Source organism: Hemitrygon akajei, chromosome 12, assembly GCF_048418815.1.
Source record: "Hemitrygon akajei chromosome 12, sHemAka1.3, whole genome shotgun sequence".
In the NCBI taxonomy this organism is placed as follows: Eukaryota; Metazoa; Chordata; class Chondrichthyes; order Myliobatiformes; family Dasyatidae; genus Hemitrygon; species Hemitrygon akajei.
Genome location: NC_133135.1, coordinates 12935031 through 12962148, shown reverse-complemented (window position 1 = coordinate 12962148; position 27118 = coordinate 12935031). Strand labels below are relative to the sequence as shown.

General features: G+C 44.8%; 1 protein-coding gene across 4 annotated transcripts in view; it reads left to right on the top strand.

Annotated features, from left to right (window-relative positions):
- The window catches only part of miga1 (mitoguardin 1), a 112237-nt gene that overhangs the window by 46588 nt on the left and 38531 nt on the right, over nucleotides 1–27118 (top strand). For all 4 annotated transcript variants that reach the window (XM_073062579.1, XM_073062578.1, XM_073062580.1 and 1 more), the window contains exons 8-10: nucleotides 8367–8464; nucleotides 24173–24294; nucleotides 25291–25363. In XM_073062579.1, coding sequence (XP_072918680.1) covers nucleotides 8367–8464; nucleotides 24173–24294; nucleotides 25291–25363 — 293 coding nt within the window. The remainder of the gene's footprint in view (nucleotides 1–8366; nucleotides 8465–24172; nucleotides 24295–25290; nucleotides 25364–27118) is intronic.

Here is a 27118-nt window from a genome sequence, read left to right as displayed (position 1 = left end):
AGACTTCCAGCCTCCCCAGTGGCCACATCTGCACCAGGTACATTCATCTGCAGCTCCTTTATAGACTGGGTTAGGGAACTGGAGATGCAGATCGATGACCTTTGGCTTGTTAGGGAAAGTGAAGAGGTGATAGACAGGAGCTACAGAGGTAGTCACCCCTAGGCAACAAAAGATAGATAAATGGGTGACTGTCAGGAGAGGGAAGGGAGAACATCAGATAGTGGAGTGCATCCCTGTGGCCATCCCCCTCAACAAAAAGCACTCTGTTTTGAGTACTGTTGGGGGTGGGGGGAGGGGGGAAGCAACATTGACTGTGCCTCTGGCACGAAGTATGACCCTGTGGCTTAGAAGGGTAGGGAACTGAAGAGGGTGGCAGCAGTGATAAGGGAGTCAGGGGGACAGATGGGCAATTCTGCGGATGCAAGAAGGGGAAAACAGATGGTAGTTTACCTCCCAGGTGCCAGGGTCTGCAATGTTTCTGAATGCATCCACAATATCCTGAAAAGGGAGGGTGAGCAGCCAGAAGTCATGGTGCATATTGGTTAGCAACATCATAGGTAGAAAAAGGGAGGAGATCCTGAAAACAGAATAGAGGGAGTTGGGAAGAAAGCTAAGAAGCAGGACCTCAAGGGTTGTAATCTCGGGATTGCTGCCTGTGCCAAGTGATAGTGAGGATATGAATACAATGAGGTGGCAGATAAATTTGTGGCTGAAAAACTGGAGCAGGGGGCAGGGTTTCAGATTACTGGATAATTGGAACCTCTTCTGGGGCAGGTGGGACCTGTACAAAAGGGATAGGTTGCACTTGAATCCGAGGGGGATCAATATTCTTGCGGGCAAGTCTACTAGAACTGTTGGGAGTGGTTTGAACTAATATGGCAGGGGGATGGGAACCAGTATGATGGAGCAGATGATGAGCCAGCAGGTTTACAAGTAGATGATAGATGTCTCTTTTAATCTTTTTATTAGTATTAAAAATATTATGAACGAAATACAATTAAAATATTAATAAGGGATTACAAACATATAAACTCCCATTACACATGAAGGAATACATAAGCAATGAATACAGAATAAGTAAGCTTTCCCAAAACATAACCATATAGTATATATATGAACAAGGTAAGTCTAGATATTCCATAATATATAATATAAAAAAAGAGAAAAAAAAAATCTATATATGAAAGTTGAATTGGAAGGAAATTAATCCTCCCACGGTATTTCATTGTCTTTCTCAAACTATGTTATGTCTAAATTTAGAAAAAATTAGAAGTGCTGTATTTGATACTTCTATTAAATTTGAAAAGATATGGAGACCATTTATTCAATATTTTCATATGATGTAATGGCCCTATGCCAGGCTTACTGGTTTTTTCAGCTTTAATCGTATGTATGTTGAGAAGATCGGAGATGACGACATTGATGTTTATGTATGCTTGTGAGATACTATGAACAGCCCTTTTTTTCCCTCTTTTTTTAGTTTTTTTTTTTAGTTTTTTCTTCCTTTTTTGTTTTTTTTTTCTTTAGTAGATGATAGATGTAATGTGAATGTAAAGAAGGACAAGCCAGTGATTGGGTACAAATGCAGACAGAACAAAGAGTTAAATTGTACCAGAGAGGCAAAATTCAAAAGGGCAAGAATGCAGGACTGAAGGTGCTGTATGAGGGGTAATTGATAAGTTCATGGCCCAAGGTAGGAGTCAATTTTAGAAAACCTAGCACATTAATTTTTCCTGCATGTACACACTTAGTCCAGCGGTCGTGGAGCATACGGATCCCTTCCTTGCAGAAGTCGGTGTCTTGGACCTCCAGAAGTGGTCCACAGCAGGGGTGATTGATAAATTCATGGCCTAAGGTAGGAGATGAGTTATTAACTTCAAACTTTTTGCATTTTCACTCAAGAGTTGAACTGCACGTGCATGTAACGAGAGCTGTATAACTCATCTTCTATCTTAGGCCACAAACTTATCAATCACCCTTGCTGTAGACCACTTCTACAAAGAAGGATCGGTATGCTCCACGACCGCTGGACTAAGTGTGTAAATGTGGCAGGGGACTATGTTGAAAACTAAATGTGTTAGGTTTTCTAAAATTGACTTCTTCTACCTTAGGTTACAGACTTGTCAATCACCCCTCGTATTTAAATGCACGGAGCATTCGAAATAAGGTGGGCAAACTCGTGGCACAATTAGAAATTGGTCAATATGACTGTGGGCATCACTGAGTCATGGCTGAAAGAAGGCCATAGCGGGGAGCTTAACACAAGAGGCTATACTTTATTGAAAGGACAGGCAGGAAGGCATAGGTGGTGGTGTGGTTCTGTTAGTAAGAGATGGAATTACACTTTTAGAAAGAGGTGACATAGGGTGTCTTTTGGGTAGAGTTAAGAAACTGCAAGGGTAAAAAAAAATTGTGGGAATCATATATAGGCCTCCAAAAAGCCAAGATGTGAGGTTGCGATTGCAAAAGGAGCTGGAAAAGGCCTGTAGTAAGGGTATTGACACAATTTTAATGGGGAACTTCAGTGTGCAAGTGGATTGGGAAAACGAGGTTGGTGTCAGATCGCAAGAGAGGGAATTGGTTGAATGCCTATGAGATGGCTTTTTAGAGCAGCTTGTGCTCGAGCCTACTCAGGGAAAGGCTACCTTAGATTGGGTGTTGTGTAATAACCCAGATTCTATTTGTCACCTTAATGTAAAGGAACCCTTAGGAGGCAGTGTATCAGTATTGCGATGGAATAAAGGGAATTACAAAGGCATGAGCGAGGAGCTTGCCCAGGTGGATTGGAGGGGGATACTGGCGGGGATGACAACTGAGTAGAGGCGGCTGAAGTTTCTGGGAATAATTCACAAGGCCCAGGCTGGATATGTCCCACAGAGGAAGAAGTTGTTCTCAAAAGGCAGGGTAGGCAACCGTGGCTGACAAGGGAAGTTAAGAAACACATAAAAGCCAAGGAAAGGGCATATAAGGTAGCAAAAGTGAGTGGGAAGGTGAATGACTGGGAAGCTTTTACAATCCAAACAAAAGGCTCTAAAGAAAGGAAAAGAAATATGAGGGCAAACTAGCCAATACTATAAAGCAGGATACTAGAAGTTATTTTGGTTATATAAAGAGTAAAAGGGAGGTGAGTTTTAATATTGGACCACTGGAAAATGATGTTGGTGAGGTAGGAATGAGGGACAAAGAAATGGCAGATTAAGCTAATGGGTACTTTCAGAATCAGAATCATGTTTATTATCACTGACATGTGTCGTGAAATTTGTTAACTTAGCAGTAGCAGTTCAATGCAATACATAAAATAGAAGAAGAAAAAAAAAAGTAAATCAGTTACACTATACTATATTGAATAAATTAAAAATCATGCAAAATATGTAAATAATATAAAACCAAAGGTGAGATAGTATTCACTGGTTGAATGTCCATTTAGGAATCAGATGACAGAGGGGAAGAAGCTGTTCCTGAATTACTGAGTATGTGCCTTCAGGCTTCTGTACCTCCTACCTGATGGTAACAGTGAGAAAAGGGCATGCCCTGGGTGCTGGAGGTCCTTAATAATGGACACTGCCTTTCTGAGACACCGCTCCCTGAAGGCGTCCTGGGTACTTTGTAGGCTAGTGGCCAAGATGGAGTTGACTAGATTTACAACCCTCTGCAGCTTCCTTCAGTCCTGTGCAGTAGCCACCCTGCGCCCCCCCCCCCCCCCATACCAGACAGTGATGCAGCCTGTCAGAATACTCTCCACGGTACATCTATAGAAGTTTTTGAGTGTATTTGTTGACATACCAAATCTCTTCAAACTCCTAATGAAGTATAGTTGCTGTCTTGTCTTCTTTATAACTGCATTAATATGTTGGGACCAGGTTAGATCCTCAGAGATCTTGACATCAGGAACTTGAAGTTGCTCACTCTCTCCACTTCTGATCCCTCTGTGAGGATTGGTGTGTGTTCCTTCGTCTTACCCTTCCTGAAGTCCACAATCAGCTCTTTCGTCTTACTGACATTAAGTGCCAGGTTGTTGCTGCAACACCACTCCACTAGCTGGCATATCTCACTCCTGTATGCCCTCTCGTCACCACCTGCGATTCTACCAACAGTAGTTGTATCATCAGCAAATGTATAGATGGTATTTGAGCTATGCCTAACCACACATTCATGGGTATATAGAGAGCAGAGCAGTGGGCTAAGCACACACCTCTGAGATGCGTCAGTATGATCGTCAGCAAGGAGATGTTATCACCAGTCTGCACGGATTGTGGTCTTCTGTTTAGGAATTCATGGATCCAATTGCAGAGGGAGGTACAACTTCTCAGTTAGGATTGTGGGTATGGAATCCTAATTAGTAATGACGGTATGAAATGCTGAGCTATAGTCGATGAACAGCTTCCTGACAGGTGTTTGTGTTGTCCAGGTGGTCTACAGCCATGTGGAGAGCTATTGAGATTGCGTCTGCAGTTGACCTATTGTGGTGACAGGTAAATTGCAATGGGTCCAGGTCCTTGCTGAGGCAGGAGTTCAGTCTAGTTATGACCAAACTCTCAAAGCATTTCATCACTGTAGATGTGAGTGCTACCAGGCAATAGGCATTATGGCAGCTCACATTATTCTTCTTTGGCACTGGTATAATTGTTGCCTTTTTGAAGCAAGTGGGATCTTCTGCCTGTAGCAGTGAGAGGTTGAAAATGTCCTTGAATACTCCTGCTAGTTGGTTGTCACAGTTTTTCAGAGCCTTACCAGGTACTCCATCTGGACCTTCTGCCTTTCAAGGGTTCACTCTCTTTAAAGACAGCCTAACATCAGCCTCTGAAACGGAGATCAAAGGATCATCAGGTGCAGCAGTGATCTTCACAGCTGTAGTTATATTCTCCCTTTCAAAGTGGGCATAGAAGGCGTTGAGTTCATCTGGTAGTGAAGCATCGCTGCCATTCATGCTATTGGGTTTCGCTTTGTAGGAAGTAATTTCTTGCAAACCCTGCCAGAGTTGTCATACATCCGATGTCGCCTCCAACCTCATTCGAAATTGCCTCTTTGCCCTTGAAATAGCCCTCCGCAAATCATACTTGGTTTTCTGGTACAGGCCTTGGTCTCCAGACATGAATGCCACAGATCTAGCCTTCAGCAGACGACATATCTCCTGTTTCATCCACGGCTTTTGGTTTGCGAATGTATAGTAAGTCTTTGTAGGCACACACTCATCCACACAGGTTTTAATGAAGTTGGTAACAACTGCAGCATACTCACCCAGGTTCAAAGATGAATCCCTGAATACAGTCCAGTCCACCGATTCAAAGCAGTCCTATAATCACTCCTGTGCTTCCCTTGTCCAAGCCTTCTTGTTCCTCAATACTGGTGCTGCAGTCTTCAGTCTCTGCCTATACTCAGGGAGTAGAAATACAGCCAGATGATCGGACTTCCTAAAATGAGGGTGTGGAATAGCACGGTAGGCTTTCTTGATGGTGGTGTAGCAATGGTCCAGTGTGCTGTTTCCTCTAGAATTGCAACTGATCTGTTGATGGTAATTGCTTAGTGATTTTGCATCTGTCTTCACTGTGAAAGACACTAGCAGTGTGCCAGAGGTCTGTGAGTGCCATTGGTATTACAAAGGAAAAAGTGCAGGGCAAGCTGAAAAGTCTTAAGGTGGATAAGTCACCTGGACCAGATGGACTACATCCCAGAGTCCAGGGAGAGGTTGCTGAAGGGATAATGGATGCATTGGTCATGATCTTTCAAGAATCACTTGACTCTGGGTGGTCCTGGAGGACTGAAAGATTGCAAATGTCACTCCATTTTTTTAAGAAGGGAGGAAGGCAAAAGAAAGGAAATTGTAGGCCATTTAGCCTAAGGCATTTGGAGATATGTGAGCACTTTTGGGCCCCTTATTTAAGAAAGGATGTCCTGACATTGTTGAGTCCAGAAGGGTTTCACGCAAATGATCCCAGCAGTGGAAGGGTTAACGTATGAGGTGTGTTTAATGGCTTTGGGCCTGTACTTGCTGGGGCTTAGAAGAATGAGGAGGGATCTCATTGAAACCTATCAAATATTGAAAGGCCTCAATATTTGGAGAGGATGTTTCCTAACATGGGTGAATCAAGGACCAGAGGCCACAGAATTAGAATACAAGGACACCCCTTTAGAACAGAGGGGAAATTTCTTTAGCCAGAGGGTGGTGAATCTGTGCAATTCATTACCACGGACAGTTGTGGAGGCCAAGTCATTGGGAATATTTGAAGCGGATGTTAATAGGTTCTTGGCTATTAAGGGTGCCAAAGGTTAAGGGGAGAAGGCAGGAGAATGAGGTTGAGAGGGATAATAAATCAGCCATGGTGGAATGGCGGAGCAGACTCAATGGTCCGAATTGACTAATTCTGCTTCTGTGTCGTTTGGTCTTCTATTCCCTCTGAGTGAAGAAAATTCTGCTTATCCAAGATGTTCAAGAGTACAAGACTGCTGCCTGACTGCAGGGAAGAGGTTGGACAGGGTATGACTTTATTCTTGGGAGAGTAAGAGACCATGGGGTGACCTTATCGAGGTGTCTAAAATCATGAGAGGCATAGTTAGAGTGAATGCACTTGTTCTTTTTTCTATATATCAGGGAAATGGAAACAAAAGCTTCAGTTGACTCCAAAGGCTCATGGGAGAGACTTGGATGGGCCCCTTGGTTGGCATGGATGATTGGGGCCAAAGAGCCTATTTCTGTGCTGTGTTACTCTGTAACAGGTTCCCAACCGTTTTTATTCCATGGACCCTTACCATTAACAGGGGGATCCATGGTCCCCAGGTTGGGAACCCCTGCTCTATAACATATTGATGCAATTACAAAGACGACAGCCAGCGACTTTATTTCATTCGGAGTTTGAAGAGATCTGATATCTCACCAAAGACTGTAGCAAATTTCTACAGCTGTACTGTGGAGCGCATTCAGACTGGTTGCATCACTACCATGGAGGGGCCAGGGTCGGAAAAAGTTGCAAACTCTGCCAGCTCTGTTATGGACATCACCTTCCCCAGCATTGAAGACACCTTCAAAGGACGATGCCTCAAAAAGGCGGCATCTATCATTAAGGACCCCTGTCACCCTTGGCATGCCCTCTTCTCATTGCTACCATCAGGAAGTGGGTACAGGAGGCTGAAAGCACACACTCAACATTTCAGAATCAGCTTCTTCCTCTCAGCCATTAGATTTTTTGAACCCATGAACACTACCTCAGTATCCTTCTTTTGCACTATTTATTCTATTTCTTTTTGTAACTTGCAGCAATTTTTAGGTCTTGTACTGGTGGTTGTCCATCATGTCCAACGATGCCAGGAGACCTGTGGGAGAGTTTTAAAAGTGGAAAAACCGTTGCCCTGGGGTAGTTCCTCTCTCTCGACCTCAGAAGTCTAGGTCTAGTGGTACAAACAAGCGTCACAGATGGGTCTTCCTTGGTTGCACTGTACAGCTGCCACAAAACAACAAATGTCACAACATATGCCGGTGACATTAAACCTGATTCTGATTTCTTATTTCAGAATGGAGCTTCTAGACTGGTCAGCAGGGATTTCTCTTTCCTGCCTCTGGCTTTTTGAAGAACTGTGTGAGGTTGGAGGATTTTTGACACTGTTGGGAATTGAAGGGTCAAGATTGGGTGGGAAAGTAGTGATCTGATCAAATGGGAGGATTGTCTCAAGGGACTGGGAGTCTCCCGCTGCCTCCTTTCCCAAAGTTGCTTACAGTTAAAAGACGTGCACCAGTGCAGTTGTCAAGGTGTCGGGTGGTGGAGTAGTGGTTAGCTCAATGCTTTAAACCATCAGCTGTAAAATCAATCAGGGTTCAATTCCTGCCGCTGTCTGTAAGGAATTTGTATATTCTCCCTGTCACTGCATGGGTTTCTTCCGGGTTCTCCGATTCCCTCCCACATTCCAAAGATGTGCGGGTTAGGGTTATTTGTGGGCGTGCTACGTTGGCAACATTTGTGGGCTGCCCCCAGTACAGCCTCACACTGTCTTAGTCGTTGATGCAATCAACACATTTTGCTCTAGATTTCGATGTTTAAATGTACAAGTGAGAAATAAAGCTAATTTTAAAGTAGTAATTCTTTCTGGACTCCCCCACCTGTAATATGTCTGATCATTTCCTTTAGTCATCAGTTTGACCACCCACAGTCTTCTCTCCTGAAGGGATTATGGTTCGATTAGAGTTGGTGAGTTGTTCACGTCAGAAGCATGACGACACTTGCGGGCTGCCCCCGGCATATCCTCAGACTGTGTCGGTTGTTGGCGCAAACGACACATTTCACTGTATGTTTCGATGTACATGTGACAAATAAAGCTAATCTGAAATCTTAAATGTTATTGCCGGAAAGGCAGCTAATCTACTGTGCTTCACGCAGACAGAGAGACCGACATCACAGTCAGGGACACTGAGGATGTCTGCCAGCGGGACACGATCAGCATTGCCTCCACAGATTCGTTTGTTTCAGCGGCTGAGGTGAGTAGATTACAACACGTCCGGCAGTCCTGTCCACGGTCCTGTGTAGCTCTGCCTCAACAAAGGGTTGTACAAGCCCTTCGGCCCAACCCGTCCATGCTGATCAAGCTCGTCCCTTTGACCATGATTGGCCCATAATCCCCTCAGCCACTTCCTACCACTTTCTCCTCAGAATCCATCTAGAAACATCTTTGTCATTTGCTGCCTCTTTATAGAGACAGAACTCATGAGTGGAATTTATGGCTTGATCCTGTCCCTCTACCTTCTGGTCTTATGATTACTAGAAGAAGAATGAGAAGAGATCTTATTGAAACTTAAATTCTCATGGAGCATGGCGGGGCCAATGCACTGTTGATGTTTTCCTTGTTGTAGGTGTCAAAAACTGGGGGTTAGCCATTCAGGGCAGAAATTTCTTCACTCGAGAGATGGTGAGTCTCTGGAATTCTGTAACCAAGAAGACTCCTGGGTCAGACAGTATCTATTGAGGGAAAATAACCAAGGGTTCTGTGGACTCCAGGTTGGGAACCTCTGTTTAAGAGGAATGTGAGCTAAATGTGGGCAAACTAGCTTTATGGGTGCTAGTCATAAACACAAGAGGTTCTATAAACGCTGGAAATGTCCAGAGCAACACAAAGTGCTGGATGAACTCAGCAAGTCAGGCAGCAGGTATGGAGAGGAATGATCTGATGACGTTTTGGACTGAGACCCTTCATCTGGACTGGAAAAGGAGGAGTAAGAAGGTGTGGGGAGGGGTAGTACAAACTAGCAGGTGATGGGTGAGTCTGAGTGAGCACCTGGTCAAAGAGTAGGAGGGCAGCAGAGATCATAAAGAGGGAGCAGTGATAGAGGACCTGACCTGCAGAGTTCCTCCAACATTTTGATGGTGGGTATAAGGTTTGGTATGGCTGAGTTGGGGCCGAAGGGGCCTGTTTCTGTGCTTAATGGCTCTGTCTCTCCTGAGGCAGCTTCAGGCCGCTCTGAGTGTCGATCACTCCTGAGGGACAGCATTCCTCTTCTTCTGATTGGCTGCAGATTTGGTGTGGCTGTGTTAGGTGCGGCTGAAGTGCAGCTGTCAGTCTCACGCCTTTGCTACAGGCCTTAAATATCCGGCTGCCAGCACAGCCTGTAGGCCGAGCTCTTAAAATAACCCTCCAAAAGTGCAAGCAGTACAACATTCAGGAACACAGAGGGTGCAGCATGCCGTCCTGCTCACTCCTGTTAACCACGAGCTTCTGGGTAGTGTTCTAGTCTTTCAGGAGATCACGGGGTCAAGTCCCACTTGAGAAGAAAATTTAGACTGGTGGAGTAATGGGGGAGGGGATTTCCTCCATTATCAAAAGATGTTGCCTTTCCAATGAAAGATTAAACAAGCCCCTCTAGCAAATTTCTACTGATGTACCATGGGGAGCATTCAACTGGTGCATTAGTGTCTGCTGTGCAGGGGCCACTGCACAGGATCGGAAAAAGCTGCAGAGTGTTGCAAAGTCAGCCAGCTCCATCAGGAGCACTTGCCTCTGCAGTATTGAGGACAACGTCAAAATTTGATGCCTTAGAAAGGCTGCATCCATCATTAAGCACCCCAACACACAGGACATGCCCTCTTCTCACTGCTACCTTTAAGGATGAAGTATAGGAGCCTGAAGGCACAGACTCAAAAGTTTTAGGAACAGCTTCTGATGTCAGATTTCTGAATCCATGAACACTGCCTCATTATTATTGCTTTCTTTTTGTACTACAATATAAGTTAATTTTTACAAATCTATTTCTTATTGTAATTTATACTTTTATGTATTACAGTGTACCTACTGCTTCGGTAAAACAGCACATTTCACGACATAGGTCAGTGATAATAAACCTGATTTTGGTTCTTCCTCAGTGTCAGAGTCCTATAGCATGCAAACAGGCCCTTCAGCCCAACTGGCCCATGCCAACCAAGTTAAGTTAAAGTCTGTCCCGAGCCTTAGAGGCTCATCAGGCCGGTGCTTATGCCGGTTTCCGTGGCGACTGAGAGTACGAAACAGGTAGTGTGAAAAGAGAAAAAAATAGGCAGTGTTCATGGGTTCGTTGTCTGTTCAGGTCTCTGATGGTGGAGGGGAAGGAGTTGTTCCTGAAACACTGTGTGTCTTCAGGCTCCTGTACCTCCTCCCGGTTGGTAGTAAAGAGAAGTGAGCATGTCCTTAAGTTCAGGTTTACAGTCGTTCAACCATACACGTGTATACGCCTTCCTCTGGCGCCAAAGTGGAAAGCACACAGTCTATGTAGTCACACACATTGCGTATAATTATGATCTAACACATGCAGTCACAAAATAATATTAGCTCAAGTCTCTGAGTGACATGGCTTAAAGATGGACAGGTTGACATAAAGTGAGAGGAGCATGTTTGTGTAAGACAGGATAATGTTACTGACACTATTATAATAAAACAAGCAGTTGTATAAATATGTGAAATAAAAGATGAAAAGTGCAGGATGAGAGTGTCTGTGAGGTGTGTGGGGAGTGGAGTGGAGGTGTCAGGGCATTTTGACAGGGTGTACATGTGTGCTGGGTGGCTACAGGTCGCAAGGAAGGCTAACAGCCTGGTGGAAGAAGCTGTTACCCAGCCTGATAGTTCTGGTTCTTGGACTGCGGTACCTGACAGCAAATCAAGTCAAGTCGTCACTTTTTATTGCCATTTCGACCGTAACTGCTGGTACAGTACACAGTAAAAATGAGACAAAGTTTTTCAGGACCATGGTGCTACATGAAACAGTACAAAAACTACACTGAACTACATAAAAACAACACAGACAAAATAAAAACTAGACTACAGAACTACCCAGGACTGCATAAAGTGCACAAAACAGTGCAGGCATTACAATAAATAAATAAGACAATAAGAAGGAGTAAGAAGTAAGAAGGAGGTGTGGGATGGAATGAAGATCATCACCGGATGCGGTGCAAAGCAGGGGGCAAACATAAGTGGAGATGTGGAGAAAGCGAACCAGCTGAACAACTTCTTCAATAGGTTCGACAGCACAATCTCATCCTCACCGCAGAACTCCACACCAGGCTTACTTCCCTCACAGGAAAATAGCCACTCACAGGAGACCTTGCCCACACCCAGGATTACGGCTGCACAAGTGGAAGGTCAACTGAGGAAGATCTGTACCAGCAAGGCGGCAGGACCGGATGGAGTTTCCCCACGATTACTGAGGGCCTGTGCGACTGAGCTGGGAGAACCACTACAGCGCATCTTCAACATGAGCCTGGAGCAGAGAAGAGTACCCAGACAGTGGAAAACATCCTGTATTGTCCCGGTACCAAAGAAACCACAACCAAAGTAGTTGAATGACTTCAGACCTGTTGCCTTGACGTCGCACGTGATGAAGACCATGGAGCGGCTGATAATACAGAATCTGAGGCCACAAACCAGGCACGCCCGGGATCCTCTTCAGTTTGCGTATAAGGAGAAGGTGGGAGTGGAGGATGCTATCACGTATTTGCTGCACAAATCCCTCTCTCACCTAGATGGGGTCAGTGGTGCTGTGAGGATTACATTCCTGGACTTCTCTAGTGCCTTTAACACCATCCAGCCCAAGATCTTAAGGCACAAACTAACGGAGATGGGAGTAGACTCTCACATGGTGGATTGGATAGTGGACTACTTGACAGATAGACCTCAGTATGTGCGGTTGGGAGACTGTAGGTCTGACACGGTGGTCAGCAGCACAGGAGCGCCGCAGGGGACCGTGCTCTCTCCGGTCCTGTTCACCCTGTACACATCAGACTTCCAATATAACTCGGAGTCCTGCCATGTGCAGAAGTTCGCTGACGACACGGCCATAGTGGGGTGTGTCAGGAGTGGACAGGAGGAGGAGTATAGGAAACTGATACAGGACTTTGTGATATGGTGCAACTCAAACTACCTGCGTCTCAATATCACCAAGACCAAGGAGATGGTGGTGGACTTTAGGAGATCTAGGCCTCATATGGAGCCAGTGATCATTAATGGAGAATGTGTGGAGCAGGTTAAGACCTACAAGTATCTGGGAGTACATTTAGACGAGAAGCTAGACTGGACTGCCAACACAGATGCCTTGTGCAGGAAGGCACAGAGTCGACTGTACTTCCTTAGAAGGTTGGCGTCATTCAATGTCTGTAGTGAGATGCTGAAGATGTTCTATAGGTCAGTTGTGGAGAGCACCCTCTTCTTTGTGGTGGCGTGTTGGGGAGGCAGCATTAAGAAGAGGGACGCCTCACGTCTTAATAAGCTGGTAAGGAAGGCGGGCTCTGTCGTGGGCAAAGTACTGGAGAGTATAACATCGGTAGCTGAGCGAAGGGCGCTGAGTAGGCTACGGTCAATTATGGAAAACCCTGAACATCCTCTACATAGCACCATCCAGAGACAGAGAAGCAGTTTCAGCGACAGGTTGCTATCGATGCAATTCTCCTCAGACAGGATGAAGAGGTCAATACTCCCCAATGCCATTAGGCTTTACAATTCAACCGCCAGGAGTAAGATATGTTAAAGTGCCGGGGTTGATTGTATTTAATGTATTTAAGTAAACTACTTAAGAACTTTTTAAAAGCTATTATTAATGCTTTTTGAGAGAGTGATTTAGATGCATATCATATTTTTACTGAGTTAAGTATTGTATGTAATTAGTTTTGCTACAACAAGTGTATGGGACATTGGAAAAAATGTTGAATTTCCCCATGGGGATGAATAAAGTATCTATCTATCTATCTAATAGGCACAGTAGAGGGCAGTAAGTTGGTATCAGTCCAGGCTCTGGGTATTGAGTCTGATGGCTTGAGGGAAGAAACTGTTACATAGTTTGGTCGTGAGAGCCCGAATGCTTCGGAGCCTTTTCCCAGACGGCAGGAGGGAGAAGAGTTTGTATGAGGGGTGCGTGGGGTCCTTCATAATGCAGTAGGTCAGAGTGATTGTGGGAAGGGTAGGAGGGGTCTTTGACAATCCTAGAGGCACTGCGTATGCAGCAGATCCGATATGCGTGCAGGCTGATTAGGAGAGAGACCCCCATGATGTTTTCAGTAGTCCTCACTGTCCTTTTCAGGGACTTGTGATGATCAGAATTCTCATACCAGATGGTGATGCAATAGGTCAGAATTTTGTCGATGGTGTTAATGATGGATGTCGCCTTTTTGATGAATCACCTGTTGAAGGTGTCCTCGATGCTGGGGAGCTAATGCCCCTGATGGGGCTGGCTGAGTTTTTAACTTTCTGCAGCTTTTTATGGCAATAGACAATAGGTGCAGGAGTAGGCCATTCAGCCCTTCGAGCCAGCACCGCCATTCAATGTGATTATGGCTGATCATCCACAATCAGTACCCTGTTCCTGCCTTCTCCCCATGTCCCTTGATGCCGCTATCTTTAAGAGCTCTATCTAACTCTTTCTTGAAAGCATCCAAAGAATTGGCCTCCACTGCCTTCTGAGGCAGAGCATTTCATAGATCCACAACTCTCTGGGTGAAGAAGTTTTTCCTGAACTCCGTTCTAAATGGCTTACCCCTTGTTCTTAAACTGTGGCCTCTGGTTCTGGACTCCCCCAATTTTCTGATTCTGTGCAGTGGCCCCTCTATACCAGACAATGATGCAACCAGGACCTGATTGACTTTATCTCTATTGTAAATGCTACATACTTTATCTTATCGCCCCATGGTTCAGATGACAGAGGAATTGGGTCTAGAGATGATGAAGTAAAGAGATCAGACTCGCTAGCCAACACATTCCAGCTGTCATTCTCAAACTCATAGTTCTGGGAGTCTGAATACTACTGGTAAGGAGAAGCAGTGTTTTAATAAAAAGCCTCACACATGCTCACAGCTGTTTGGGGAACGTGATCTCTTTCTCACCCTATTTCTTTTCCAATCCCCCACATTTTACAAATAATCAGTCCTTCCTGCAAGAAGCTCAGCGTCAAGTACAACCACTTTTAGACCAAGATAGTGGAGTTGAGCAATCATAACTTGGAGCTCAAATCAGTGAGCTGGCGTTTACATCCAATTAATCAGAGGCTCAGACAGAACTTTCAGCACAGTTCCTGTTATTACTGCAGGCAAATAAATCTATTGTAATAAAAGGCCAAGACAATCTACCTCAGCAAAGCAGACTCATGAATAAGTTTCCATTGTTGATGGGGTGTGGAATGTGTTGCCTGAAAGATGGAAATAGATTTGATAATCTTTTTCCTCTCTGAATGTTATGTTAGTGTTAGAAGCACGACGATGCTTGCTGCCCGATTGGGGTTCAACTCTTGGCACTGTATGTAAGGAATTTGTACGTTCTTCTTGTGACTGGGTGGGTTCCTCCGAGTGCTCCACTTTCCCCTCTTATTCCAGAGACGTACGGTTAAGGTTAGTGAGTTGTAGCCATGCTACGTTGGCCTGGAAGTGCGGTGACATTTGTGGGCTGCCCCCAGTAAAATCCTTGCTGGATATTTGATTTAAGGCAGATGGTGTGTTTTATTGTATGTTTTAATATTTACATAAGACCATAAGGCATAGGAGCAGAATTAGGCCATCTGGCCCATTGAGTCTGCTCCGCCCTTCAATCATGGATGATCCATTTTTTTCTCCTCCTCAACCCCAGTTCCTGGCCTTCTCCCCATAACCTTTAATGCCGTGTCCAATCAAGAACTTATCAATCTCTGCCTTAAATACACCCAACGACCTGGCCTCCACAGCTGTATGTGGCAATAAATTCCACAAATTCACCATCTTTTGGCTAAAGAAATTTCTCTGCATCTGTAGGTGCCCCTCTATCTTGAGGCTGTGTGCCCTATTGTGCTAGACTCTCCCACCATGGGAAACATCCTTTCCACATCTACTCTGTCTAGGCCTTTAAGCATTTGAAATGTTTCAATGAGATCCCCCCCCCCCCCACCCATCCTTCTGAATTCCAGTGAGTACAGACCCAGAGCCATCAAACATTCCTCTTATGATAACCCTTTCATTCTGGAATCATCCTTGTGAACGTCCTCTGGACCCTCTCCAATGCCAGCACATCTTTTCTAAGATGAGGGGCCCCAATCTGTTCACATTACTCAAGGTGAAGCCTCACCAGTGCCTTATAAAGCCTCATCATCACATCCTTGCTCTTGTATTCTAGACCTCCTGAAATGAATGCTAATCTGGCATTTGCTTTCCTCACCACCGACTCAACCTGAAAGTTAACCTTCAGGGTGTTCTGCACAAGAACACCCAAGTCCCTCTGCATCTCAGATTCCTGGATTTTCTCCCCATTTAGAGAATAGTCTGCACATTTATTTCTACTACCAAAGTGAATGACCATGCATTTTCTAATATTGTATTTCATTTGCCACTTTCTTGCCCATTCTCCTAATCTGTCTAAGTCCTTCTGCATCCTACCAGTTTCCTCAACACTACCTCCCCCGCCACCAATCTTCGTATCATCTGCAAACTTTGCAACAAAGCCATCTATTCCATCATCTAAATCATTTATATGCAGCATAAAAGATGTGGTCCCAGCACCAACCCTGTGGAACACAACTAGTCACTTGCAGCCAACCAGAAAAGGATCCTTTTATTCCCACTCACTGCCTCCTACCAATCAGCCAATGCTCTAACCATGCCAGCAACTTTCCTATAATACCATGGGCTCTTAACTTGGTAAGCAGCCTCATGTGTGGCACTTTGTCAATGGCCTTCTGAAGATCCAAATATACAACATCTACTGCATCCCCTTTGTCCATCCTACTTGTAATCTCCTCAAAAAATTCCAACAGGTTCGTCAGACAGGATTTTCCCTGAAGGAAACCATGTTGACTTTGTACTATCTTGTCCTGTGTCACCAAGTACTCCATCACCTCATCCTTAACAATTGACTCTAACATCTTCCCAACCACTGAGGTTAGGCTAACTAGCCTATAATTTCATTTCTGCTGCCTTCCTTCTTTCTTAAAGAGTGGAGTGATATTTGTAATTTTCCAGTCCTCTGGCACCATGCCAGAGTCCAATGATTTTTGAAAGATCATTTCTAATGCCACTACAATCTCTAATGCTACCTCTTTCAGAACCCTAGATTGCAGTTCCTCTGGTCCAGGTGACTTATGTACCTTTAGGTCTTTCAGCTTTTTGAGCACCTTCTCTATTGTAACAGCAACTGCACTCACTTCTCTTCCCTCACACACTACAACATCAGGCATACTGCTAGTGTCTTCCACAGTGAAGACTGATGCAAAATACTCATTTAGTTGATCAGCCATCTCCTTGTCCCCCATTATTATTTCTCCTGCCTCATTTTCTAGCGGTCCTATATCAATTCTCATTTCTCTTTTATTTTTAACATACTTTAAAAACTTTTGCTATCCACTTTGATATTGTTTGCAAGCTTGCTTTCATATTCATCTTTTCCCTTCTAATGATTCTTTAGTTGCTCTCTGTAGGTTTTAAAAAACTTACCAATCCTCTATCTTCTCACTTTTTTTTGCTTTGTTGTATCATTCTTTTGCCTTTACAATAGCTTTGACTTCCCTTGTCAGCCATGGTTGTGCTATTTTACCATTTGAGTATTTCTTTATTTTTAGAGTACATCTATCCTGCATGTTCCTCATTTTCCCCAGAAATGCACACCATTGCTGCTCTGCTGACATCCCTGCCAGCAGCTACTTCCAATTTACTTTGGTCAACTCCACTCAAACCACTGTAATTACCCTTACTCCACTGGAATACTGCCTCATCAGACTTTACTACCTCTCTAGCAAATTTCAAATTGAACTGAATCATATTGTGATCACTGGTTCCCTAAGGGGTCTTCTACCTTTGGCTCTCTAATCGCCTCCAGTTCATTACATAACACCCAATCCAGTATAGCTGATCCCCTAGTAGGCTCAACAACAAATTGTTCTAAAAACGTATCTCTTCGGCGTTCAACAAACTCACTCTCTTGAGATCCATTACCAGCCTGATTTTCTGACCTGCATTTTAAAATCTCCCATGACTACCATTGCCCTTTTAACTGGCCTTTTCTATTTCCTGGTGTAACCTGTGGTCCGCCTCCCAGCCACTGTTGGGAGGCCTGTATATAACTGCCATCAAATCCTTTTACCCTTGCAGTTTCTTAACTCGACCCTCAATGATTCAACATCATTCCTATCCTATGTCACATCTTTCTACTGATTTGATGCCATTCTTTACCAGTGGAGCCATGCCACCCCCCTCTGCCTACCTTCCTATCCCTCCGATCTAATGTGTAACCTTAGACATTCAGTTCCCAACAGCAACCATCCTTCAGCCACGATTCAGTGATGGCCACAACATCATACATGGCAATCTGTAATATTGTAACACCTTATTTCTTATACTGCGCACATTTAGATACAGCACCTTGAGTACCGTATTTGCTATCCATTCTGACTCTGCATCCCTAATGATTTGATACTCAGCCTATTGGCTGCAACCAAGTCCCATAACCTGCCTGCCCTTCCTGACAATCAGATCTCATGCTATCTTTACTTTTTTTAACCATCCATCCTATCCTGAGTTCCTTCACTCCAGTTCCCACCCCCCCCCTGCAAAATTAATTTAAGCCCTCCCCATCAGCACTAACAAACCTGCCTGCGAGAATATTGGTCCCCCTCAGTTTCAGGTGCAACCCGTCACTTTCACTTTTGAGCAGGTCATACCTCCCCCAGAAGAGATCCCAATGATCCAAGAACCTGAAGCCCTGCCCTCTGCACCAACTTCTCAACCACACATTTATCTGCCAAATCATCCTGTTTCTACCCTCACTGGTGCAAGGCACAGGCAGCAATCCAGGAGTTACTTCCCGGGAGGTCCTGCTTCTCATCTTTCTATCTGGCGCTCTAAGTTCTCTTTTCAGGACCCCATCGCTTTTCATTCCTATGTCACTGGTACCAGTACGTACCAAGACATCTGGCTGCTCCCCCTCCCCCTCCAAAATGTTGTGGATGTGATCTGAGACATCTCTGACCTTGGCACCTGGGAGGCAACATACCAACCAGGTCCCATTCACGTCCACAGAATCTCCTGTCAGTTCCCCATTTGTTATGTGTGACAAATAAAGCAGATATTTCAATCTAAAGCAGGGGTTTGCAGCCTGGTGTCCACGGACCCTGTTTAATGTTCAGGCTCTATGGTATAAAAAAGGTTGGGAAACCCTGATCTAAAGGAAGGCAGATGAAGAATTAAGGACATTTTAAGGAAAAAGAATAAAGGGATAAAAACTGGGAATAAAAGCAGGGTGTTGGGACTAATAGGATAGTTCCCTCATTGGACTGACATGGTGAGCAGAATTGTGGATAAGAGACTACAGGTGCTGAAAATCTGGAGCACCACAAAATATGCAGGAGAAACTCAGTGAGTTGGGCAGCATCTATGGAGGGAAATGGGCAGGCACTGTTTCGAGTCGAGACCCCTCATCGGGACTGGAAAGTAGGGAGGGAGCCAGTATGAAAAGTTGAGGGATAGGGATGGAGCACAGTTGGTAGGTGATAGGTGGATCCCGGTGAGCGGGGGGAGATGGGCAGGTAAGGTGGGGAGGGGAAGAGTGGGAATGCCTTCTGTTCACCATTGAGCTCATCTACACAAACACTGTTGCAGGAAAGCAGCATCCATCATCAGGGACCCCCACCACCCAGGCCATACTCTCTTCTTGCCACTGCCCTCAGGGAGGTGGTACGGGAGCCTTAGGACGCACACCACCAGGTTCAGAAACAGTTAATAGTTCTGAACCATCAGGAGATAACTTCACTTGCCCCATTGCTCAACTATTCCCTCAACCAATGAACTCACTTTCAGGACTCTTCATCTCATGTTCTTGATATTTATAGCTTATTTATTATTATTTCATTTTTATTTGGACCGTTTGTTGTCTTTTGCACACTGATTGTTTGTTCGTCCTGTTGGATGTGGTGTTTCATTGCTTCTATTACGTTTCTTAGATTTACTGAGCCTGCCCACAAGAAAGCAAAATTCCGCATTGGATATGATTGCATTGATAATAAATTTACTTTGAACTTTGAAATCTCTTGACAGAAAGGAACAAATTGTTCCTAATACGTAAACCGTGTCTCTTCAGACTCCTGTATCTTCTTCCCAATTGTAGTAATGAGAAGAAGGCACATCCAAGGTGGTGGGGGGGAGGTTCCTTAATGATGGGTACCTCCTTTTTAAGGTATCGCCTTTTGAAGATGTCCGTTTTGAAGCTGGGAAGTGATAGTCGGCCGAGACTCTTCATCATGACTCACATTTTATTCTAATCAAGTTCCAATACTTCTCCGGCTAAACCTCTCTTCAGCTTAAAACTCTCTTGTCTTCAGGCAGAATACATCATTAAAAGCAGGATACCTAACAGCGTGTAGGGATTTTGAGGTTCACGTCCACAGATCCCTTAAATTTGCAGCGCAAGTTGATAAGGTTGTTAAAGTGTATGTGGTGTGTTGGACTTCATTAGTCAGGGGATTGAGTTCAAGGGATGTGTGGTAATGTTGCAGCTCTATAAAACTCTGCTTACATCACACTTGGAGTATTGTGTTCACTTCTCGTCACCTCATTATAGGAGGGATGTGGAAGTTTTAGAGAGGGAGCGGAGGAGATTTACCAGGGTGATGTCTGGATTAGAGAGCATGTGTTGAGGAGAGGTTGAGCGAGCTATTGCTTTCCTCTTTGGAAGAGGATGAGAGCTATCTTGATAGAGGAATGCAAGGTGGATAGATACTTCATTTATCCCAAAGGAAATTACAATGTCACAGTAGTACTATGAGTGCACAGATATACAGATATTAGAAGAGAAGTAAGAAAGAATAAAAAAAAAGTTACCTTAAACAGTCTTAACAGGAAGTCATCACTTCCCCGGCTATAGGTTGATTTGTTACAGAGCTTAATGGCCGAGGGTAGGAATGACCTCATTAAGGGCTCTTGGGAGCAGTGCAGTTGTCTTAGTCTATTACTGAAAGTGCTCCTCTGTTCAGCCAAGGTGGCATGCAGAGGGTGAGAAACATTGTCCAGAGTTGCCAGGATTTTCTGTAGGTCATTTGTTCTAACACAACCTCCTGTGTGTCCAGTTTGATTCCTATAACAGTGCCAGCCTTTCTAATCAGCTTATTGCGCCTGCTGGCATCGCCTGTGTTGATGCCATTGACCCAGCACGTCATTGCATAGAAGATTCTATTGTTGACAACGGATTGGTAGAACATGTGAAGGAGAGACCTGCATATTCCAAAGGACCTCAGTCTTCTCAGGAAGTAGAGGCAACTCTGGCCCTTCTTTTAGACAGCCTCTGTGTTGGTGTTCCACTCAAGTCTGTCTTCCAGGTGCACTGCCGGGTACTTGTAGGTCCTCACCATCAATAGTAATGGAGCAGTGCAGGCTTGGTCTTTCTAAAGTCCACCTCCATTTCCTTTGTCTTCTTGATGTTAGGCTGCAGATGACTCAGCTTGCATCATTGGAGAACCAGAGGCATAGATAGAGCAGACAGCTGGAGACTATTTCCAAGGGTGGAGATAGCTAATAAAATGGGGTATAACTTTAAGGTGTTGGGAGGAAAGTATAGGGGGATGTTAGAGGCTGGTGTTTTACACAGGTAGTGTAACCTGCTGCCAGGAGTGTTGGTAGGACATTTAGGAAACTCTTAGGCACATGAATAAAAGGAAAATGGAGGTCTATATGGGAGGGAAGGGTTAGATTGATCTTGGAGTAGGCTGAAGGGACATTACTGTGCTGAACTCCTATTTATGTTCTCAGTTTTCCAGACTGGTAAGGATCTTGACCTGAAACACCAACTGTTTTGCTCCCCGTTGATACTGCCTGAACTGCTTAGTACTTTGGTAGCATTTTCTGTTTCAGCTTCAGCAATGAGAACCCACTTATTTGAAGGAGCCCCAGATGCCAATTCAAATAGGGTGTTTCGTAACACTATCAGACCATAAGACACAAGAGCAGAACCTGGCCATTTGGCCCATCAGCTCTGCTCCACCATTCCATCATGCTGATTTATTATTCCTCTCAACTCCATTCTGCTGCCTTTTCTCCATAATCTCTGACACTCTTGTTAATCAAAAACCTATCAACCTCTGCTTTAAGTATGCCCAATGACTTGGCCTCCACGGCAGTCTGTAGCAATCAGTAGCACAGATTCACCACCCTCGGGCCAATGAGATTTCCCCTTATCTCTGTTCTAAAGGGACATCCTTCTATTCTGAGGCTCTGCCCTCTGGTCTTGGACTCACTCTCTCCACATCCACTCTATCTAGACCTTTCAATATTCAATAGGCTTCAATGAGATCCTCCCTCATTCTTCTAAACGGCAGCAAGTACAGGCTCAGAGCCTCGTACGTTTCACACTATTGGACGTTGCCAGGAAGGAAGGATGTTGCTGTACCAGAGAAGGTCTGAATTAGAGAGGCTGACCACATTACATTTTTATGTAGAAGAATGAGAGCTGACTTTACCAAAGTAGTTAAAATGATGAGAGGCATAGATAAGGTGTTATCATTTCAGAGGACCTGTTCTGGGCCCAGCATGCGAGTGCAATTATAAAGATAATTCAGCAGCAACTCTACTTCCTTAGAAGTTTGCAGCGATTCAGCATGCCATCTAAAACTTAGATAAACTTCTATAGATGTGTGGTGGATAGTATATCGACTGGCTGCATCACTGCCTAGAATGGAAACACCAATGCTCTTGAATGGAAAATCCTACGAGAAGTAGTGGATACTATCCAGTCCATCTTGGGTAAAACCATCCCCACCTTCGAGCACATCTACAAGGAGCACTGTCACAGGAAAGCTGCGTCCAACATCAGGGACCCTCGCCATCCAGGTAATACTCACTCCTCCCTGCTGCCATCAGGAAGAAGGTACCAAGAAGGTTCCAGAACAGTTACTACCCATCAACCATCAGGCTGGTGAAATAGAGGGGATAACTTCACTTAGCTTCACTCGTCCCGTCGCTGAATTGTACAGACTTATTTTTCTTCATCTCATAGAACCATAGAACATTACAGCACAGAAACAGGCCTTTTGGCCTTCTTTTTCTGCCTAGTCCCACTGACCTGCACCTGGACCATATCATGTTCGTGATATTTATTTTTTTTTTATTTTTAAAAAAATTTTTCTCAGCTCCAGCTGGTAAAACCTGAGGTATGGGCATAGCCTGTATTCTTATTATTTTTTTTCTTTTTTCTTTCTTTCTGTATTTGCACAGTCTGTTGCCTGTTGCACACTGGTTGAATTCCGTATTTGTTGGTGTGGTCTTCCATTGATGCTATTATGGTTATTGGATTTATTTAGTCTGCCCACAAGAAAATGAATCTCAGGGTTGTATATTGTGACATATTTGTACTTTGATAATAAATTTACTTTTAACTTTAATAATGTGGATGGTAACAGTCTTTTTTTTCCATGATAGGGAGTCCAATACAAGGGGCACAGGTTTAGAATGGGAGGGGTGAAATTTAATGGACAGTGTAGTCAATATGGTTCATTGGGCCGTAGAGCCTGCATCAGTGCTGTGTTGCTCTATGACTCTGTGATATGATTGAATAATTTGGAAATTTGTAACAATTAAACAGGTTCTGTTTTTCCTGGGATTCGCAATCTGCCTCTGTGGATTTGTACACTTGGATTATGCGTCGGTTTTCCCCGGTTCCTCCGGTTTCCTCCCACAGTCCAAAGGTGTACCGGGTAGGTTGATTGGTCATTGTAAATTGTCATGAGATTAGGTTAGGGTTAATCAGATTTGTTGGGGGTTGCTGGGGTGGCCAGAAGGGCCTACTCCTTGCTGTATTGCTAAATACAATAAAATAATTAGTCCACAGGCTTCTTAGTTATCCATCAATTACACCTGACGAAGTGTCTCGGCCCGAAACGTCGACAGTGCTTCTCCTTATAGATGTAGCTTGGCCTGCTGTGTTCCACCAGCATTTTGTGTGTGTTGATTACACCACCAGTCATTTTTTTTTCCTCAAGTCAGAAAATACACCAGATCTATTTGATACGGTAACTCAAATGAATGGTTCCCTCGTATGATAAGATGGACTCTTGACCTAACAATCTACTTTATGACCTTGCATCTTACTGTCTACCAGAACTGCACTTTCTCTGTAGCTGTTACACCTTATTCTGTATTCTGTTATTGTTTTCCTTCCAAGTGTATTTCTTCCTGTCTTACTGTTGAGTTTAACCAGTAACCCGTCTTTGCCCCTTCTCCTGTCAGTAAACACTGTTCCACCGAGCTTAATAGCTAAGTCACACATGAAGGCCAGGAGCTGGACTTGGTTGTCGGAGGCTATTTGGGATGCACAGCATTGGGAGTGTTTAAGAGGCAGTGGGAACTTATCCTCACTACCACCCCTCCCCCCAGGCTTAAGGAAACTTAAGTATATAATGAATTTACGTTGAGTTTGACTTTGATTCTGCATGAAGTTGCCCTTCAGATTATTTATAAATCTTACCCTTCTCATCTTAAACCCATGCTCTGTAGATTTTGGTTCCCTTTCGCTGGGGGAGGATATCACTGTGTATTCACCCTATCTATGCCACTCATTGCTCTATGCACCTCCAGATCTAACGCCACCTTAATGGCGTCTTTTACAGCACAGTAAGAAAAACACCAAAAACCAACTGAATTATGCCAAGAGCATTTAAGGTTCTCATTCTGGTTTGTCCCGTGACATGTTGAAGCGAGACTGACCGTTTCCCTTTCTCTCTCAATGTTCTCAAAAGCTAACAGAACACAGGGACCATCGGGGCAGTGCCTACGGCTTGGGGTCGTGGTGTCATCTGCCTCTTTACGAAGAAGCAATGCAGCTAGCGGAAGAGGGGAAGGTGTTCTGCCGCGTCCTGAGGTAACTGCGTCTGCACTGCAGCGGTTAGCTGGATGTCTGTAGGTAATGAGGAAGGAATTTGTCTTTGGCCTTTGGTGCTAAACAGATGCAAGAGTACTGGTGCATTGGTGACTATTTAAACCCCCTCCTTTGGGTTCTGTTCTGTTGAGTCAACCAGGAGCCAATAAGCCCTCATGTTTGACCAGTGTCCCCTCCTAGACTCTGTCTATACTTCTCACTGTCTTAGTAAAGAGACCCCACCCACCCACCCTGGGCAATCAGTCTTCTCCCCTCTCTCATCAGGCAGATGCTACAAAAACCTGAAAGAGTGTACCGTCAGGCTTAAGGATAGCATCTACCCCGTTGTCATAAGACTACTGAATGGTTCCCTCGTATGATAAGATGGACTCTTGACCTAACAATCTACTTTATGACCTTGCATCTTACTGTCTACCAAAACTGCGCTTTCTCTGTAGCTGTTACACCTTATTCTGTTATTGTTTTACTTTGTTTTTCCCTAATTCAGGGTGGCAGGGTGGAGATGCGTCTCTGTCAAAGGAGGTGTAAGGCATTCCTTCCCTCCGCTCGCGTACAGGTTGCCCTCGGGCAAAGTGTAGCACCTGCTTGAACCCCCGATCAGGGTCAGGTGAAGCCATGCGAGCAGCTGGTGCCCATCACAGGTCCTGGTTGTGTGACACTCGTGCCAGGCAGACAGTCTCTGAAGAGAGTCGATAATAGCTGGGGTCACCTGTCTTGTAAAGACACGGCCTAAAAGAAGGCAACCACTTCTGGAGAAAAATTTGCCAAGAGCAATCATGGTCAGGACCGTGATCACCCACGTCAAACGGCATTGCTCATAACAATGATGATGAATGAATTGATCCGTATCAACAGTATTCAATTCAGGCTTTTCACTTGGTACATGTGACAATAATAAGCCAATTCCAGTTCCAGTCTATATAAACAGTCCAGCGTACGGTTGTTGATATTTTCTCAGGCCTGTGCTTTCTCCTAAAGGACGGAGTTGTTGGAATGTGTGGGCGACAGTGACTTCCTGGCCAAGGTACACTGCGTGCGTCAGGCTTTTCAGGTAACAGTAGCTGAACTCATTTGTTCACACACGGGAGATGTTCTCTCTTTAAAGCATGCTCTACAAACCACTAGTTAGACCTCATTTGGGGCACTGCATTCACTTTGGAGCCCTGTTCGTTAGCAAAGATCTGAAGATGACCCCGTGGGTTCACAAATCAGTGAGGCCTAGAGTTTGGCGAATGGCGGGTCCTGTGGTCGATGCCGAAGAGCGAAGCCCAGGGGTCAAATCGGAAGTACGGAAGTTAAGAACTGTTGGCTGGAGTCCAGGGTCTGTGAATCCCTGTGAGTTCACTGGGGTAGTCGTTTGTGTGCCCTTGACCAAATAAGAGTCCAAATCCAGGTCTACTAGAAGCTGGATTCTGAAAAATATGGACTGTCTGGAGTTAGAGGACTGTGTATATGCGTGCGTGTGAGGGAGGAAGGGGATCTAGTTTTCCTGATGTTATTTTGGTGCTAGTTCTGTTTTGTTTTCTGGATTGTCCTGCTGAGCATTGTGGGCATGCTGTGTTGGTACCGAAATCTGTGGCAAAATTTGCAGGCTGTCCCCTGCACACCCTAAGCTGTGTTGGTTGCTAATACAAACAATGCATTTCACAATATCTTTCGATGTTCATGTGAAATTAAACTTGAATCTTGAAGATCTCGGAGGAGGGATGGAGGAGATGGATGGTCTGGGTGGTTCCGGAAGCGGGGGGGTTCAAATTATGTGACAAGTTTTTGGAAACTGGGATTTTTCTTAGAGCAGACAGGGCCGAGGGCAGGTTTAGTTGCATTCAAAATTATGAAGGGCTTCAAAGATTAGCTTTATTTGTCGAATGTACATTGACAAATGTACATTAACGTGCAGAATTTGGGGAGTACATAGGCGAGCACTGAGAGAAGTAAAGGAAGAAGGAAGTCAGTAGAGGGTCCCCTGTGGCCAATCCCCTCTGCAACAGGTATATCCCTTTGGATACTGCTGAGGGGAATGACCTATCTGGGCAAGGCAGCGGCAGCCAGACCAATAACACTGTGGTCAGCTCTGAGCCTCAGAAGGGCAGGGTGAAGCCAGGTGGAGCAATAGTCATAGGGGACTCGATAGTTAGGGAGACAGATAGGAGACTCTGTGGCAGCAAAAGAGACGCCAGGATAGTGTGTTGCCTCCTGGGTGCTAGGGGTCCAGGATGTCTCTGAGCGGTCGCAGAATATTCTTGAAAGGGAGGGTGAGCAGCCAGAGGTCTTGGCACATGTTGGTACCAACGACATAGGCAGGAGAGGGGTAGAGGTCCTGTGTGGTAAATTTAGGGAGTTGGGAAGGAGGCTGGACCTCCAAGGTGGTAATCTCCGGATTACTCCCAGTGTCACGAGCTAGTGAAGGTCAGAACAGGAAGATGGCACAGATGAATGAATGGCTGAGGAGGTGGTGCAGTGGGCAGGGCTTCAAGTTCTTGGATCAATAGAACCTTTTCTGGGGTAGGGGTGACCTGTACAAATGGGATGGGTTGCACCTGAACTGGAGGGGATCCAATATGTTGAGAGGGAGGTTTGCTAATGCTATTGGGGAAGGTTTAAACTAGATTTGCTGGGGGGTGGGAACCGAAGTGAAGAGGCAGTGGATGGGGCAGTTGGAGCACAAGTAGTAACAGCTTGTAGGCAGTTTATGAGGGAGGATAGGTTGATGATAGAGCAAAGATGCACTCAGCCAGATAGTTTGAGATGTATCTATTTTAATGCAAGGAGTATCGTGAGCAAGGCAGATGAACTTAGAGCGTGG